The sequence below is a fragment of the Juglans microcarpa x Juglans regia genome, chromosome 5S (assembly GCF_004785595.1).
Source record: "Juglans microcarpa x Juglans regia isolate MS1-56 chromosome 5S, Jm3101_v1.0, whole genome shotgun sequence".
NCBI lineage: Eukaryota > Viridiplantae > Streptophyta > Magnoliopsida > Fagales > Juglandaceae > Juglans > Juglans microcarpa x Juglans regia.
The window spans coordinates 28,211,999-28,230,806 of NC_054603.1; the positions used below are offsets into that span (position 1 = coordinate 28,211,999).

The window sequence follows — 18,808 nt, forward strand, 5'->3', positions numbered from 1 at the left end:
TCTTTGGCCTTTAAGTCTACACTAAGGTTGTGCTGTATGATCTCGAGGGCTATTCTGGGCATGTCCTCGTGGCTCCAAGCAAATACATCCTGGTGCTCGACGAGAAGTTGCTGCATGGCGCTCCGTGCCTTAGATGTCATTTCGTTGCCGATCATTACCATGGCTTCTGGTCTGTTTGAGTTTAGGGGAATGAATTTCAATTGCTCGTTTGGTTCCACCTTTCTGAGCCTCTGCTCGTCTCAGACCTCGCCTTCAGCTGGTGCACAGACAGGAGGAGGTGGCAAGGTGCAGTCATCCACCATAAGACAAACCACACTTACCCCGCCACTCGGAGGCATCCCATCCTAGGTGTGCTCCCACATTTCTTCCGAGGTGTCCCCTTCGGTCCTACGAGTCTGGTTCTCTCGCTGGTCAGCTTCCATGTTCATCAGCACTATTGGTGGGCTTCCGACTTGTCTGGAACGAGTTGTCGCAGGCATATGAAGTACACACATGATTTATAACAATTCCACAGTTGGCGCCACTGTTAACGTCTTGTTTCATACGCCTTTAGGTTAGGTTCTAGCAACTCAGGTTTTCAGAACTTGGACATGCGAAAATGGAGAAGAAGGCAACTTGGAAAGGGGGTGGCCTTGGGGCCGGGGAGTCTTCGATGCCAAAGTCAATAAAGTCTTTTGGAAGTTTGTAAATAAATAAGAGAGTTTAGGGATCATAGAGAGTTACTTGTACTTGAGAGTTGTTATTTATACCGAGGGTTTGGGAAGGGGACAGATTGTGTCTACCCTAATGGGGTCCGTATCTTTCGTACTGTTCCTTTTATCAAAATTTTTTAATGCGGCATGGCTCTGCGACGACGTCATTAATGTGGCTGTTAGGGACCTCGGTCAAGTCCTTAAACACTAGGGGTGCTACCCGCCCCCTACCGGCTGAGGGCACCCCTTCCACGCACCCAGCCCCGCATGGGGCGGGAGGTGGGGTTTTCACCCCCGTCCCCCACCCCCGGGATGTGGGGCGGATTCCCAATCCGCCTTGCCTCTTTTCACTTAAAAAAAATACTACATTTATTTGATTTAAAAATTATTTCTAAGTGCAAAAGTAATTAAAAATATATTTTTAGATCCAAATTATAAATTTAAATTTTGTAAATATGACTATAATTTAAAAATTATGTAATTTTTAAATTTGTTAGTACATATTTTGTGTAAATTGTAGTGTATTAGTTTTTAAACTATGTAGTTTTTAAATTTACAAATGCATATTTTGTGAACAAGTCTAACAAATTGTAATATATATATTTATATATACATAATTTATAAAATATAAATATATATTTATGTTTATATATATGTATATAATATATATATATATATATAAATGTAAGCAGGGGAAATGCGGGATGGGGTTGGGCCCTCCCCGCCACCCGCCCCCGCTAGGGGCCCTAGATGTGGGGCCGGGGCCCCTCTGCCCACCCCTACTAAACACTATGATCTTCACGCTTAGGATCTCCTTGTGATAACCGAATACCCGTTCCTCTCTTACTTGGTTCTCGAACAAAGGTCACAAAGACGGCAACTTTGGTAATGCGAGGTTAGGTGTTTAGGCTTGAATTGGCGTATGGAATGATGGGAAATATGATGAAGTGTGTGGGCTACAATGGATGAAGGAGGCGCACGACAATGGTGGAAACTAGGGTTGTCGCCACTTAGGGTTTAGGTTTAGGGTTGGATGATGGAAGATGGGATTAGGGTTTAGTGTTGGGCGGCTAGGGTTGGACGGCCACAAGTGTATGGCTTGATTGATTGGTTGAGAGATTTTAGGAAGGATTCCTAAAATCTTGGGACTTCAATATGGAAAGGATATGGCCGGTTATGGGAGAGGATATGATCAACTAGGGTTCCTAAATTATAGGAACTCCAATATGGAAAGGGAGGTGGGCAGCTAGGGAAAATCCAATTAAGGCAAGTGATGGCCGAAAATTGGATTTGAATTCAAATGGGAGTGTGTTTCGACTAGGGCAAACACTCAAGGGGCGACAATCAAGTGTTTAAATGGATCAAATGAGGCACTATGGTGGTCTCAGCAATGAACATAAATGAACACAAGCAATCTCAAGAACAATCCAAGAACACTTTAAGAACAAGGTTTACAATTTAATAAGAACAATGGATAGAAAATGGAAGACAAGAAGATGGATGAAAAAATACTCATAATATTGATAAATCGGATCACACTTATTCACGAATTGCAAAGTGTGACCCTCTCCTTGGGGATTCACAAATTGCACCCTAAAGAGCCCAAGTGCTAAGCACCGAAATTATTGATCTCAAGAACAAAACCGTCCAAAAGGACATTTTTAAAATATGTAAAAGAAAAGACTAAGGATTCTATTTATAAGAGTTACAATTTGGAAACCCCCAATAGGTCCATTGGAATAAATAAATAAATGAAAATAACATAGTGACATGGACCAAGTTGGCTGTGGCATGCATGAGCCCATGATGGGCTAGGATGGTGCATGGTGGTCTTCGGGTTGGTCCATGGCTCAGTGGCACCTCATGGCTTACTGATGGACATGGCATGGTGCCATGCAAGGCCTGCTGATGGTGAACCATGTGTGCGTGCTGCATGGCCCAGGTTGGTGGCCTGTGCGTTGGGTTGCAAGGCATGGGCTGGAGCCATGCGCTAAATAGCATGCTTGATGGGCATGCCACTAGCCTAGCCTGCAAGGCACGGGCTGGAGCTGTACTCTGGATGGCATGCCTGCAAAGGCATGCCACTAACCTCGCTGGCGTGCGGCATGGGGCACCTGCAGGGGCACGCGTAGGGGGCTGCGCGCGTGGCTAGCGCACGCCCCTACGCTGGGCTTAAGGTAGGTGTGCGCGCATGGGCGTGCGAAGGGGCGCGTGCGCAAGTTGGCCCACGGGCGCGCTCTAGGCTGAGTGGGGGCGAACGCGCAGGGGCGTGCGCAGTGCCGCGCACATGAGTTAGTTGTGTGCCTGGGCATGTGCATGGGCTTGCGCATGCCAGGCCGCACGTTGTGCGGCGCGCAGCTGCTAGCCTCGCTGGCCCGCATGATAGGCGCCCCGTGCGTGTCAACGCGTGGGTCAAGCCATGCATGCATGCTGGGCGCCCCGTGCGTGTCACGACACGGGCCAAGGCATGCCTGTAGGCTGGCCATGGTGTTGTCCTTGCCTTCCAAGGGCAGTGCCAAGGCTTGTCTCGGGGCTACTTTTCTTGAGATTTTAACAGTGGCGTGTAGCTCGAGTAGTAGTGTCATTAATGTGGCGTGATTCTCTGATTTGGTTTATCCTCAGTGGTCTGTTGATGTTCCTATGTCATAGGATTGAGGGTTTTCCATCTTTCCCGTTCTATTCTATACAAGTTCCCATGATCAGAGTGTGGCCGAGCGATATCAGGCATGTTCATCATATCAGCCAGTTGATTACTTTTCTTTGTTGGTGCCTTGCTTCATGGGTAAACTTGGACTTTATGGTCGGATATTGGGCCGATGCCCAGTAGGCTTGTGAAGTAGAAAAAATCTCCTTACAAATGGGATATATATATATTTTTTTTAAAGAATTACATGAGACTTGATATTTAGCATTAAAAGTCAAATAACATCTTTAAGGAACCTTTGACCTAGTCGAGTCGATGTGTTTTCAGAGCCGCTTCTTCTAACGTTGAGCCTGCCTTTCCGCTTGTACGCCACCACAAGCATTCTATCATATTATATATATAAATATATATTATATGCTCCTCCACATTCCGCACCACTTCGGCATGACAAATGTCTTTGCACCCATACCATGTGAAAGTTGTGACTTTTTCGAAGTCTATCAAGGTCGTGACTTTGCCACCAAAATTGACCTGGTTCGGTTAATTCTCATTTCTCTCTATCTATTGGGGAATGAAAGCTCGAAGACTAAGAAAAAGCGTCGTCAAGTTTTGAATATTTAATTAATAACACCCTCTCAAAAAGAAAATAAAATGGTCTGATTGGCTCCTAATCCCAGAAGTCTTTTACATGATTTGAATGCCGAGATATCATGATTTTTAAATTGTCTACGCTTCCTATAAGATTATATGGAAAGTTGCTTATTTTAAGAGTATTTTAGTTTATTAAAAAAATAATACTAGATACAATTACAGATCTTAAATAGATAAATTTTATATAAATTTTTTATAAAAATGTATTTCACTAATAAAAAATAGTTTTTTTTATACTTTTTTTTATGATGTGATTCATTTTTTTATAAGAATTTATTTATTTAAAACTTATACAAATCATTTATCTTTTAAAAATATATGGCTACACATAAATCTTACCTAATAGAATTTGCTGATGTGTTATAATTAAATCCATTTGATTATAAATTTTTTTATTATAAAATAAATTTGACGAATTATATTAAAATATATCAACATATAAATATTTATATATATAATTTTTGTGTAGAACTCGCACTTCTCCTAACATAAAAACTAGAGTGGCCAGTTGAAACCCCCACAGGATATGCGTGCACCCGGTCCCCGCCCATATAAATGCAATTCATTAGAAATATCTCGAGACTCTAATATAAACGGCAAGTGATACTCCCACGGAACCTACCGTCCCAGTCTTTTATGATAACGCGGTGGACAAACTACAGCCGTGCGACCGTTGGGAAGGAATTAGAAGCTCTTCCCATCCCGATCTTTCCCTCAAACCAACGTCACTCTTGTCACTTACTTTTCTCAAAAAGTTACCAACTATGGAAGAAGTATTGCTTTACGTCTCGTTTATGGATAAATATAGATACAAATTGTTATTAAGAGTATCTATTTTGTATATATGATGTGGTATCGTTTAGACTATACATCTCCTCAAGTGAGTATTGAAAACAATCAACTAGAAGCAACTATGAAGTGAGTGTAAAATGTGCACTGCTACAATGACTTCTCTCTAACATTACTCCTCGTTTATATTGAGAAGGTGTTTCATTCCTTTCATTTTATTATTATAATTTTTTTAAATTTTTACATAAAATATAATAAATAATTTTATATTTTTAAATTTCAATTTTAAAATAATAATAATATTCTTATAATATTTTTTTTAACTTTTATCTAAAATTATCTCATCTCATTTCTAAATTCAAACAACCCATAATTTAAAGAGAATATTTCGTAAAAATAAATTTATAAAATTTTATTTTAAATTTAATTTATAGGAAAAATAACATTTATAACTTTATTATAAATATCGCATATTTTATTTGAAAAAAATAAGTAAGTATTAAATTTTTGTAAAAAAATTAATTTTTTAATAATAAATTTTATTTTTTTTAAAAAGAATATGTGATATTTACATTAACTATAAATGCATCTAATATTATTCTATTTATAATATAAATAATTTTATAATACGACATGTTAAAACATATTTTTGATAATTTTTTTTTGTAAATTCATTTTTTTTAGTCAAAATATTTCTTAAAATAAAATTCATCAATCACATAAATTAGAGAGAGATTCGACGGTACTCAGCCACCGGCTGGCAAAATAGCTGGAGCCACGTAGTGCAGAATACACGGATTTCATTTCTCTGTATGGAAACGTACGTATTTTTCGCCCAAAAAGAAAAAAAAAAAAAAAAAACGAAACGGAGAGACTTTTTTCCGTCTTTAAGAGAGCGGGAACACGTCGTGCTGCGCCCTTGCTCCCTCTTTCCAGCGTCTTCATCTTCTCTTTCATTCTTCCATTCCATCTCTTTTGACGTCATTTTGGAACTAGAGCTGGATCCGGAGCTTGAACCAGAACAGGTACTTCTCAGGCTTTTTTTTTACCAAATCGTACATAATACTTTTCCAGGTTTCTCTGTTGTGACTTGTTTTGAGATTTTGATTTTGTTTGTTCTCGTGGATCCGCTTGTTCCGCCGTTCTCATTTGTTGCCGTTGATCTTCTAAATTGATTTTGACTTTTTTTGGTAAGTGTCGCGGATGTTGATGTTGAGCGGTATTCATTTTTATGTCTTTGTGATTTTTGAATGAAAGTCTGTTGAAGTCTTTGGGGCTGTTTTCTGTATGTACTGTGGATTCTACTTTGGCAGATCTATGGCTGTTTTGTGACTTTGTCGATGTTTATGTTTTGCACAGTCCATTTTTTCATTATAGGTTTCAAAATGCAATTGTTCTGCGTTTTAGGTGTAACAAACTGGATACACTTTTCCTTCACTTGTTTTCCTTGTCATTTTATATTTGTGTCGGTGAATCAGTGGTTAGTCACGTTGTTAGAAGTTCACCTCTAGAGTGGTTTGGATCCACAAACTTTGGGCATTTTCATGTTATTTCCGTGCTATCTGATCTTTATACCGATTAATTATGGTCTAAAAGGTTGGATAAGCGACTTGACACAAAATAACGCGTAGAACTGGCCGACAATGCCAAAATTTGTTCAAGTCTCAAATCTGAATCGATTCTATCATGTTTGTGCCTATCCGTGTACAAGATTTGTTTAAAATATTGTTTTTCACTTTTATTTTAATATTTTGTCGTTTCTTCTTGAATGTTAGTTGCCATCCTCTTATATTTTTCAGTTTCTTGTAATTTATGATTGAGAAGACAAATAAGTTTTGGAATTAGGGAGGAAAGATGCTTAAGGCTTCATGCGGTGTAATACATCTGTATGAACCATATATGGCACTCTATCAATCTATATCTTTTGAATTGAATTGGAATGATTGAGATAAATCAGTATCTGTCAACTTCTTTAAACGAAATGTTTGCCATGCGGATCAGCCCCTGCATTGCCATGCTAAGGCATAAGTATCCCGCCTGGGCTCTAGAACTCAGTTCTTTTGTTCTATTAAATGCATTTCAAAACATATAAAAGGTTGATAAATTAGCCCATTTATAGTTAATCGGTACCACATCTGGAATTGGACTGAAAATCTTCTATCATCACTAAAAGAGTATATTTGACAATTATTGTTTTCATGTTGCTTCAGTTATTCACACCAAATGCTTTAGGGCCTCCTGACGCTATTATGTCCTATGTCTTATGCTATGAATACTTCGATGGTGTAGCTTGAAAGTAAAATGCTAGAAGAAACATTATTGGCTTTATATCAAAGTAGCTGTGTTTTGAAATATTCTTGCATGCATTTTAGCTTGCAGCTATGGTTCCACCAATTGAAACCACAAACAAGACTTCTGATGCTCATCGTGCCCCACATACACCTCTTAACGAGAGGATACTTTCATCCATGACCAGGAGATCTGCTGCTGCACACCCTTGGCATGATCTCGAGATAGGTATGCAATGTTGTAGTAAACCATGTGGAGTTAATGCTTGATTGTTATTTTCTATTCAATCATTATGGTAAACCTATTATGTAATCTTCTTTCTATTTCAAATAGGACCTGGAGCTCCAAATGTGTTCAACTGTGTAAGGATACTCCACCTTTCTTGTCATCTGTTCCATCTTTCTGTGTTGAATGGTTGTACAATTTCTTATGGTTTGCGCTTGCTTGACAATTGATTCCTGCAGTGTGTAAATGTTAAATTATGATGACCATTTAGTGAACACATAGCTATTGGACAAACTAGTTGGAATGGTAGATTGGATAAATTCATATCAAAGAAACTTCATATTAAAATTATCCCAGGCCTGTGAAGGAACTAAATTGTGACCAAAAGGGGGTTGCGGCTTTTTCTAAGTTTAGAAATCCTCTATGTTCTTTCTTGTTTGGAACAGAACTTCCTATCCTAAACTATGATATGCATGTAGGTTATGTGGGAAAGTTGAGATTTAAACAAAAATAGGGAAAGAGAAAGCATATGCATCATATTTAGGTTGCTTGATTTAACGGTTTCAATCTTAAGTTTTAGTACCACATACTTTTACCAACTCAATGAGGATTTCTTTTAGCCTTTAGTACTGAAGTGCACACGGAAATGAAAATACTGAACCCTGGAGCTACTTCATCCACAAATTTTCTGCCACCAATGCAACAGGCTGATGTTTGACGTGGTTCCCACATCTTTTTTCTGCCTTGTGAGCTGATTTCTCCACTGCTACATTCATGTATGGTTTGTAAATCTAAGGTCTCATTTGTTTTCACAACTCCTCTCAACTCATCTCATTTAATCATTACAACTTTCTCAAATTCCCACACAAAATAAAATAAATAATTCAACTTTTTTCAAATAAAAATAATAATATTAAAAAAATATATTCTAAAAACATTTCATTCAACTTTTAACTTTAATCTCAACTCATCTCATCTTATCTTTGAAAACAAACGAGGCCATATAAAGACACATCTTGATTTACCTGCCACATTTTTGTGTGACACTGCTCAACATAAATCTTTATAATTAGCTTTTCGATATACACTACTTATAAAAAAAGAAAAGCTTTTTGATATACACTAAATTGGTTCACATACTTTTATTTTTATTTTTTATTTTTATGTCGGGGAACCTCTTCAAGGCAGGGCCCTTCAGACCACTCCTGCAGAGTAAATCCCGGTCCCGTGCATCGCACCCTCGGAAGTTTCCCTACACAGAACTGGTTAAACACTGGCTTTTCACCAGGGGGTGTGGCCCCAAAAGATTATTTGCACTCATGAGGTGTTGAACCTTAGACCTTGAAGGGAGTGATACCCCAAGACCAAGGTCTTCACCACTTGGGCCAACCCCTTGGGGTTTACTTTTAATATCTACTCTAGAACGTACTACTATCTTAGAATTTCTTTGAATATGTTCTTTTATGTTACTTTATCAGCCGCAGATATAGCTTGCAACAGTTAGAATCATTATTATTTGTGAAGAATAAGGGAAAAAATTATGTATTCAACATTTTGGATTGACTGTTGTTCTTGTTGATGGCCAATTGATGCAGGTAATTGAAATAGGGAAAGGGGGCAAGGTGAAATATGAACTTGACAAGAAAACTGGATTGATTAAGGTAATGGAGTGTGCTATGCCTTTTCGTCATCTTCTCCACATATATAAATCGCTTTCTAAATGGTATATAAATGTTCAGGTCGACCGTGTGCTCTACTCATCAGTTGTGTACCCACACAACTATGGCTTCATTCCTCGTACTCTTTGTGAGGACAATGATCCCATGGACGTCTTGGTTATCATGCAGGTGTGCACAAATCTGTAATGATTGTCAAAAGTTCTCTCTTTTTCTACTTTCATGTTTGCAGCAATCATATGTATATACTTGAAAGCACCAAGTCTCCTCTCACAATTTTGTCTGTTCGATGCATTGAAAATTTACCGTAACTCACAACCATTAGAGTAGGTATCATCAATGTCTTTTGTATCAGGCGCATGTACATACATATATATATTTTTTTTATAAGTAAACAATTGCATTAATAAAAATAGGCATAGCCCAAGTACACAGGATGGTATACAGAAGGTAACACTTATCTAGGAAGAAAAAATAGAAACAAGAAAATTATGAAAATCAAGGCCATTGAAATCAACAGCTTTGGCCCATAAAAACAAAGTTCTAACAAAGAATATCTAAGCTCCTCTAATGAGCGTTCCTTGTCCTCAAATGTCCGGTCATTACGCTCCTGCCATATGCACAACAGAATACAAATAGGTACCATCTTCTACATAGCTGTGATTTGTGGAATAACGCCTAGATTTGTCTAACTGGCCAAAAGCTCAACCACTATAGGCAGGCATAACCCAGACTAGCTTTAATCGTCTGAATACATCTTCCCATAATGCTCTAGCAACCTTACAATGTAGTAGAAGATGATCCACAGTCTCATCACTGCTTTTGCACATACAGTTCCGGTCCATTATAATCACCCTGTGCTTTTGTAAGTTATCCATCATCAAAATCTTACCCAAAGAAGCTGTCCAAGCAAAGAATACCGCTTTGGAAGGCGTCTTATTTCTCTAAATCCTTCTCCATGGAAGTGATTGTTTAACGATTGTGTGAGAGATTTATAGAAAGAGCGAACCGAGAATATACATTTACCTGCGGGTACCCACCACAACGTGTCAGATCTTTGAGGGCTCGGTTTTATGGAGTACAAGAGTCTAAAGAAATCTTTGAAGCTATCAACCTCCCAATCTTGGGCCGCCCTAGTAAAGCTAACGTTCCATCGGACTAGGTGACCAGATATCTCCATGAGTTCAGCCACTAAAGCTTCGTTCTCGCCTACAATCCTGAAGACTAAAAGAAATAGTTTTTGAGGGCATTATCTCCACACCATAAGTCGTACTAAAATTTTATTCTTAAGCCATCTCCTAGCACAAGTCTAGTGTGACGAGCAAAAACCCTCCACCCTTATCTAATGTGCCTCCAAACTCACACTCCATACGCCCCTTGTACCTCCATAGTGCTCCACCTCCCCCACATTCTTCCATCCTTGCAGTCAATCATCGACTTCCATAAAACTTTCGGTTCCTTATTGTATCGCCACAACTATTTTCCAAGAAGGGCCCAATTGAAAACCCTCATGTTTATAATACCCAACCCACCAGAAGAGATTGGGGAGCGTACCTTATCTCACTTAACTAGATGGAACTTGAATTCATCCCCTAGACCACTCTAAAGAAAATCGCGATGAAATTTCTTAATACAGGTCTCCACACGTTGGAATTGGGAATAAAGATAGAAAGTAAGTTGGTAAATTTGACAGGGGGCTCTTGATTAAGGTGATTTTGCCACCTTTCGACAAGTACAATCTCTTCCAACCTGCCAATCTACGTTCAATCTTCTTAACTACTTTTAGATATGTATAGCCCTTGAGGCGGCCCCCCAAGGAAGACCAAGGTAATTAATGGGAAGAGAGGGAACCATATTCACAAGACTAATGGGCCGATAGTCCTTCACCTCCAATGCCCCAATCTTCTTGGGAATAAGCATAATAAAAGTGGCATTGAGGCTTTTCTCAAATTTCCCAATTGGAAAAAATTCTTGAAACACCTTCATTAGGTCTTCCTTCACCACATCCCAACATGATTGAAAGAATCATAGAAAATCCGTCTAGACCAGGGGCTTTGTTTTTGACCATCCTCACTAAGGGTGAATTCGGTCCGGTCCAATTGGGTGTTTTTAGGACCGGACCGGACCACTTTGGTCCACCCTTTTCCCACCCCAGACTGGATCAAATTTCCTTATGAATTGGATTGGGCCATCAAGGATCGGTTTGTTTGGTCCAACCCAACACCAAATGGGCAGTTTTATATTTTTTGACTCAACTGACATTTCTAGTTAGATTTCAGCCCAAGTCCTAACATTTCATCCCATTTTCAAACCCCAAGTGGTGAAGGCTTTGGTTTTGGGGTATCACTCCCTTCAAAGTCCAAAGTTCAACACCTCGTGGGTGAAAATGAGAAAAAAAAAAAGAAGTTTATCCTATTTTCAGCCTAAAATCATTTATATACAAAAAGTAGAAAAAAAAAACTTGAAAAAAAATTAAGTGTATCTGGTAGAGTATGTATGAATGTATGATGTATCTACATATGATATAAATTATCATATGATTTATGATATATTATTAATTGATAGCACATCATTAATGCTTGCTTGCAATTTAGGTATCTTAAAAAAATTACCTAATTACTTTAATTAAGTGTAAATAGTAGAATATGTATGAATGTATGATGTATTCACATATAATGACATAATTATCATATGATTTATGATATATTATTAATTGATAGCATATATTATTTAACATTTTATATGATTAATGATAATAGATTAGGAGAAAATTACATAATTAATTTATACAATTATTATATAAAATAATATATTATATATAAAAAATATATATTGTTCAGTTGGTTTCGGTCTGGTCCAGTCCAAAAATCACAGACCTTGGAACGAGACCGAAACCCATTCAGTTTCACAAATGGAGGACTGAAACCGACCAAACAAATTTTTGGTCCGGACCGAAAATTTTACACCCCTAATCCTCATCACACCATGAATCTCCGTCTCCTCGAAGGGCCTCTCCAGCCAAGAAACATGTTGTTGCTTGATGGACTCAAAGGCTAGTCCATCAAGCTTGGGCCTCCACCCCACCTGTTGAGTAAGCAAATGTTCAAAGAAACCAACAATATGCTCTTGAATCATAGGAGCCTCCATGCAAACAACACCATTTATGTTTAGCATCTCAATGGTATTAGTTCTCCTATGGGAATTGGCCACTCTATGGAAAAATTTCGTGCTTTGATCTCCTTTCAACTACAATACTCAAGATTTTTACCGCCAAGAGATCTCTTCCAATAAGGTAACCCTCACTAAATCTAAAATTAATTCAGTCTGAGAGAATTCTTTCTTAGAAAGAACCCGACCCTCTTGTACCGTCTCTACCTCTTATAGCTCTGCCAACATGGACTTTTTATGTTCGCCTATATCACCAAAGGATTGGGCATTCCAATGCTTTAAATCTTTTTACAAAACTTTCAGTTTGCCCACAAAAATGAAATTTGGGGAGCTGTGAATCTGGTATGAGGACCATCATTGCTTGACCCTCTCGACAAAACCTTATGTTTTTAGCCACATATTTTTAAATTTAAAATACCAAGTGCCTCATTGAATACCACCACAATCCAGCAAAATAGGGAAATGATCATAACAAAGGTGAGGAAGTCTTTTGACAGCTCCAAATAGTGCATTTCCCACTCCAAGAAGCCTTATATAGGCACTAGCATCTATGAGGACCCTACATCGACACACGCCCATCACTCCCAGCCTCTGTACATAGCACTCGGGCCCCATCCTCCTGTTGAAAACCCTTTGTTGTTGGGTTTGTAGAGCCTGGTTTGTTGGTATGTCTGACTCAACCCCACAAGGATGTGTTATGGTTTTTGGCGGATTTTCCAAGAGGCTTGGGCTCAAGCAAAGCTTAGGCATAGAGTTTGCTCAAGCCTCACTAATAGGTTGCTCAAGCGAATGTCTGACAGAGTGTTCGCTCGAGGTGCGCTCGACACTCCGCTTGAACGAATAACGCAAAAAAGTGAAAATTAGGGTTTTTGTCGTGCGCCACTATAAATATGTACTTAATGAATAGTTATGAGGTTCTGAGTATTTTGAATAGTGAAATTTCGCCCCAAAGTGTATTTTATAATTCCTCAATACAATAAATCCTCTGCAGCTCGTGGATGTTGGCACGTTGTCAAACCACGTTAATTTTGTGTCGTGTGATTGATTTGCTTATGTTTGCTTTTGCTTTGTCTATCATAGTTTTTCACAACAGGTGCCACCTGAAAACTCTTCATCAGCGTTGTATGTCCATGCTTTGTCGTAGATTTGACGCTCGGCGGTAAGGGAACGTCGGAAACCATTTTTGGTTTAGCTGTCGTTGACTTCACCATCGGGGCTCAATCGAGGGTTCCTCGATCTTGCGAGTCTGTCGGAGCCTTCTTTGGCGAGGTTGCTTGGTTTCCATCGGTGGAAGGCCTTGCATCACCACCCCCTTTGCTTCTCCACATAGCTGGATCTCAATATTTTCCTTGCCTCTTTTTTGCCCCATGGGCTGAGGCCCAAAGGAGCGGCCCATTCTTTGCCCAGCCTTATGCTACCCGTCAGCTTTCAACGGCCCTAAGAAGCCACTTGCCTCCAAGCCCATCCGATTACTTGACTGATTAGGACCATTTGCCTCCAAGCCTAGGCCCATGTCATAATTTCCCTCAACGCACTGTATTAAGGAGTCCACTTTCTCCTACAGTGCCATCAAATGTGATGTCACGTCCAAAAGTGTTCTGTGCACGCCATCCTCTACCAGACTGACATGGAGCCTGCCACCACCTCCTTTCCATTGAGTACTTGTACCAGCTATATAAGGAAATTTTCCTGTTCTATAGCCATTGTTGTGTCTTACGGTGTCTCCTCTCTGAGCTGCCATAACACCCATTTCTCCACCCTTGTTCTGCTCACGGGACTGCACTAAGGCCCTGTATGAACGAGCTTGCTGTTGATTCACCGCCACCAACGGCCTCAAAAATACCCCACCTGTTACGACTTCTATTTCCTCCCTCTTCTGCGAACTCCCACAGCACCTCTGCCATCCTCCTCCATCCCTAACCCTCCCTCTCTTCTGGTATGAATATAAAGCTACGTCTACCACCACCACCGTACTCCACTTAAGCCATGTAGTGACTGCGGGCATTAGAACACCTCTGCACAATGAAGCTTCAGTTCCCCTCCCTTGCCGGGGTGTAAAAATCCTTTTTTTCACCTTCAGATGGCCTTCCAATGTTTTGGAGAACCAGTGCACTGTGGACATTGCCAGCCTCATCTCTTTCACTACCTTCCAGCTCCTCTCAGTGATAAACATGGAGCTTCCATCCTTCGACAATGCAAACACTTTTGATTCTATCACTAACTGTTTTGGGATTCCCATAATCACACTAATCTCACCTAAAACTCAACACAAGCCGTAATCTCGCCATTAAAACCCACCATCCATCTTTGAAATCTTGGTTGTTCGGAGAGAAAAACTGAACTCAGACACTTCTGCTGTACATACATATATTATTATTCATGCCTGTTTGTTCATATGTAGATAGAACTGAACATAACTGTTGGACTCAACGTCGAAACTAGCTTTCAAAATAATGGTTTTAATGTTCAACCTATCTGATATATTACTGCTTGGCAAACATCGACAGGAGCCTGTTCTTCCTGGATGCTTTCTTCGCGCCAAAGCTATAGGCCTCATGCCTATGATTGATCAGGTAAATATTCCAAGACAAAAGTAAAAGGTTGTTATCCTTCAATGGAGTGTTAATTTATTTAGCACAGGGCGAGAAAGATGACAAGATAATTGCTGTTTGTGCTGATGATCCCGAGTACCGACACTACAATGATATCAAGGAGCTCCCACCACATCGTTTGGCTGAGATCCGCCGCTTCTTTGAAGAATGTAACCTTTTTGTCTTTCCCAGTTCCAGTTTTTAGTAGGCACTGATTGTGAACATCTGCAAACATAAAAATTATAATGTTCATTTCATTCTGTGAAGCCCAAATAATGATATCTAACGGTTCCTTGACAAAATAATCAGACAAGAAAAATGAGAACAAGGAAGTTGCGGTTAATGACTTTCTGCCTGCCTCTGCTGCCAATGAAGCAATTCAGTACTCCATGTAAGCAATGCTCTCACTTTACTAGCTCGCATGCACGCACATACACAAAATTGAGAAGGGAGGGGTAGGGGCCTCCATTCAGATTTAGCTGTCATTTGGTCTTTTGAAGTTTCTTCTTCTTATTAAACTGGCCAATAATATGATAACTTAGATAAGAAAAATTCTATGTAGTATGCCCCCATCAATACTCATATCCTACTTTGTTGATAATCATTATCAGTCAATAATTAGATTTATTAGTTTAAAAAATTAGAGCTAATCTAAAAGGTTAATAGGCAATTTCACATCAACACAATGTAATGAGAATGAGATGAGACTGTAATGTATATAACATAAATCTGTAGATAGAAGGGAATGTTTCAATGTTTTCGGTCCAGAAGATGTACTGATTTTTGGGTAATTGACCTAGATGTGAAATTTATAGCAATAACTGTTTTAATGGGTATTTCTACTTCGTATTCATTCTTTGGACTAACGTCTATCTGACATCCATCATCCCAAAGTGCAAGTCCATAGACTTTTGTTCTTTTGCCGTTTAATAATCTAAGCATTTTTTCCCATCTCTTATGTATGTATGCCCATCCCAGGACTCGTAAAATGTTTTTTTTTTTAATTTTCTTTTCAGTAATTCCTGTCTGGAATGTTTACATCAAAATCTGATTTCAACCATTTTTTTATCTTCTGGTGAAGGAATCTCTATGCGGACTACATAGTGGAGAGCTTGAGGCGGTAGTCGTTTGTGCAAAAGTAATACATTCTGGGATGTGATCCTGTTACCCAGGAAAGTCGCTGTTATATAAGTTTTTTTTCTCTGATCCAAGGAACCTCTATATATATCTTGCTGCTGTGCATGCGTACGTTGGCCTCACAAATGTGTGCGCTAAGACTGCAACATCTAAATTGTTTGGTTTTTATTTTTATTTTTATTTTTATGATGCTTGGCATACGTACCCAGGGAAATACTTTTGTTGAACGGGGAGGGGAAAATTAGTATGCTATTTAGAGAGTATGTTACTTTTTGTATGGCTTGTCTTTTGATCCTCAACTTGTCAACATTGATTTTTGTAGGACCCTTGAATTTATGCTATCAAACTCTTCTAGTTAAAAAAATATCTAAGGGACAAGATCTTCCTAATTTTTATTTGAAATAGATATTATTTTGTTTTTGATTAAGAAGTGAAATAATTAAAATATCTGGTCATTTCATCTGTTTTATTTGTCCCATAAATATTGAGTTTCTCGTTAATTAGAGGAGCAGGGAATCAGCCAACTCTTTTTAACCCATTTCAGTTTAGCTGGATTGTTTCCATCATGTTGTACTTTAAGGATTGGCTTTTCCTTTTCTCTGGTCTCAGTCCCTCTGAAATAATAGCTATTATTTTAATTTTTGTAGAGTGAGAAACTCGCCATTACAATGCTACGAGTTTCAGAAATTTTTTCCATGGAATCAAATAGAAACTTGGATTAAAAACGACAATCCTATATCATGCCTCCCGCAAAAGGGATAAATAATCAATCAACCATCGAATCAATAATAATCACAACTCAAGTGTTTTTCAAGCTTACTGGACTATTTAAATTAATAATCAATCAACCAACCAATGAATCGAAACACGAGAAATAATCAACACAAAAATTTCGGTCATGAAGTAGAAATTCATTTGAAAAACGTAAAATTTAAAACTATTATGGGTGTAAGATGGTACCTAAAATCTATTATAAAAAGAACTATTCTTCTTATCAGTCATTATTTCCTTCCTATATCCCACACCTTACATGGATTTTTTTTTTCCCAATCTCTTCTTCCTATTAATAAAAATGAGAGAGAATTTGACAAAAATGAGAGAGAGGGGTCTGATGAGACGAGAGAGAGTTTGAGGAGAGAGCTTGATGAGATAGAGGAGTTCGATGATATGAGATAGAGTGAAATGATAGGTGAAAATGATGAGAGAGAGAGAGGGAGTGAGGAGAAAAGAAAAAATTGAAAAGAATTTGAAGAAAGAGTGAGGGGTCCAATGAGATGAGAGAGAAATGATGCGTGAAAATGATAAGAGAGAGTGAAATGATGAGAGGGAGAGAGAGAGGGGGTGTGATGAGGAGAAAAGAAAAAATTGAAAAGAATTTGAAGAGAAAATGGGAGGTCTGATGAGATGAGAGAGTTTGAGGAGAGAGAGAGAGAGCTTGATGAGAGAGGGGTCCATTAAGATTGAGGAGAGTTGAGGAGAGAGAGTGAAATGATGGGTTGTTTTGTACGAGGTGTGGGGTGTTTACAGTAGTTGATATGTAGAATTACTCTTATAAAAATTTAGTTTTTAGGTTAATTACATTTTGCTCTCTTGAACTTTAACTCAATTCACAATGTACTTCCGAAACTAATAATTGCATCAAAGTGGACTCTTGAACTTTCAAAACTTTCAAATCTAACGGAAATTCATTACACGTGCTGCTCATGTGCATAACATTTATTGTAAAGATGAATTTTCATCTAATTTATTATCATTGACCATATAAAATATAAAATAATATATGCTATTAATTAATAATAAATCATAAATCATAAATCATTAAATAATTTTTTTTATTAATTTATATATAGTTAATGAATATCAAATAATTTCATTGTGTACATAGATTATTCATACTTGCTTGCAACTTAGGTATAAAATAATGTTAATCCCTAAGTCTTGCCAGAAGAACATGCCAACATATTATTTTTACACAACAATATGTTTTAATTAAATATATCATTGAAGATAAATCATAAAGAAATGAGTTTATAACAATTAAATATATATAAAATACAGCTTTACTGCATATAATAAATGTATATAAAAATTACGAACTCAAACAAGTCTATTCAAATCTACATGAATTTTGTATAAAATAATAATATTTATGAATAGTAATAAAATAGTTTAAGTTAAATTTTTTTTATTAAATTTTAGAAAAGAAGAGAAAGAATTAAATAAAAATACTCTAAAGCTAAAAAATTATTCGGAAATAATTTTTTAGTATTATTTCTGTTTTTAAATTTAAAAAAGTAGTATTGATTTTTGTATTTTGATTGAAAATTTGTAAAAATTATGTAATAATTAGATGAAAAAGTTACAAATTTAAAATTAAATATGTTGTGTTTGAAGAATAATGATAACCTTACCACTTTTCTACTACTCTTTTTAATTTTTAAAAAATCTTTCTTTTACTTAATTGTTAAGAAAGTAACTATTAGTAAATTTGTATATTTTTAAATTTTTTTTCTTAATGATTAAAGATATTAAAAAAATACTTAAAAAAAAAATACACTAAGAATAGTAAATTGATGGTAAAAGGGTTGTAAATCAATCATTACCAGTATTTAAATGATATTTGAGAAGAAAATATATGAAAATATTTGAGATATGTTGTGCTGCCAAATGAGACCTTACCATATTAGCAACAAGATTAAGTATAGAGAAATGCTACCGAATCACGAAAACATTCCATGAAAATAAATTGATAAATATAAATTTTCGGAGGAAAATGATAGATATATAACACTTTTTATAATCTTTTGCACAATTATATTTTAAACGAAGAATATTTTTTATAAAATAATTTATAAAAATAACATCACTTAATATAAATATACTCATTTTAAAACATAATTATATAAAAAAAATTATAAAAAAGATTGTACATCATTATCTTCTCGG

The 18,808-nt window shown here is 37.3% G+C and overlaps 1 protein-coding gene across 1 annotated transcript; it reads left to right on the top strand.

The window, feature by feature from the left end:
* The first annotated feature begins 5,573 nt into the window (after positions 1-5,573).
* Positions 5,574-16,036, top strand: LOC121266959 (soluble inorganic pyrophosphatase 4-like). Its single transcript, XM_041170825.1, has 9 exons — positions 5,574-5,801; positions 7,149-7,293; positions 7,399-7,427; positions 8,886-8,951; positions 9,030-9,137; positions 14,642-14,707; positions 14,775-14,895; positions 15,035-15,116; positions 15,807-16,036. The coding sequence occupies exons 1-9, from the start codon at positions 5,589-5,591 to the stop codon at positions 15,847-15,849; spliced, it is 873 nt and encodes a 290-aa protein (XP_041026759.1). The 5' UTR covers positions 5,574-5,588; the 3' UTR covers positions 15,850-16,036.
* The last annotated feature ends 2,772 nt before the right edge of the window (positions 16,037-18,808 follow it).

Excerpts from the sequence above, each read along its gene's own strand:
- LOC121266959 (XM_041170825.1), top strand. The coding sequence starts at position 5,589 with ATGGAAACGTACGTATTTTTCGCCCAAAAAGAAAAAAAAAAAAAAAAA. Across the intron at positions 7,428-8,885 it reads CTCCAAATGTGTTCAACTGT|GTAATTGAAATAGGGAAAGG; the intron begins GTAAGGATACTC and ends CAATTGATGCAG. Across the intron at positions 9,138-14,641 it reads ACGTCTTGGTTATCATGCAG|GAGCCTGTTCTTCCTGGATG; the intron begins GTGTGCACAAAT and ends AAACATCGACAG.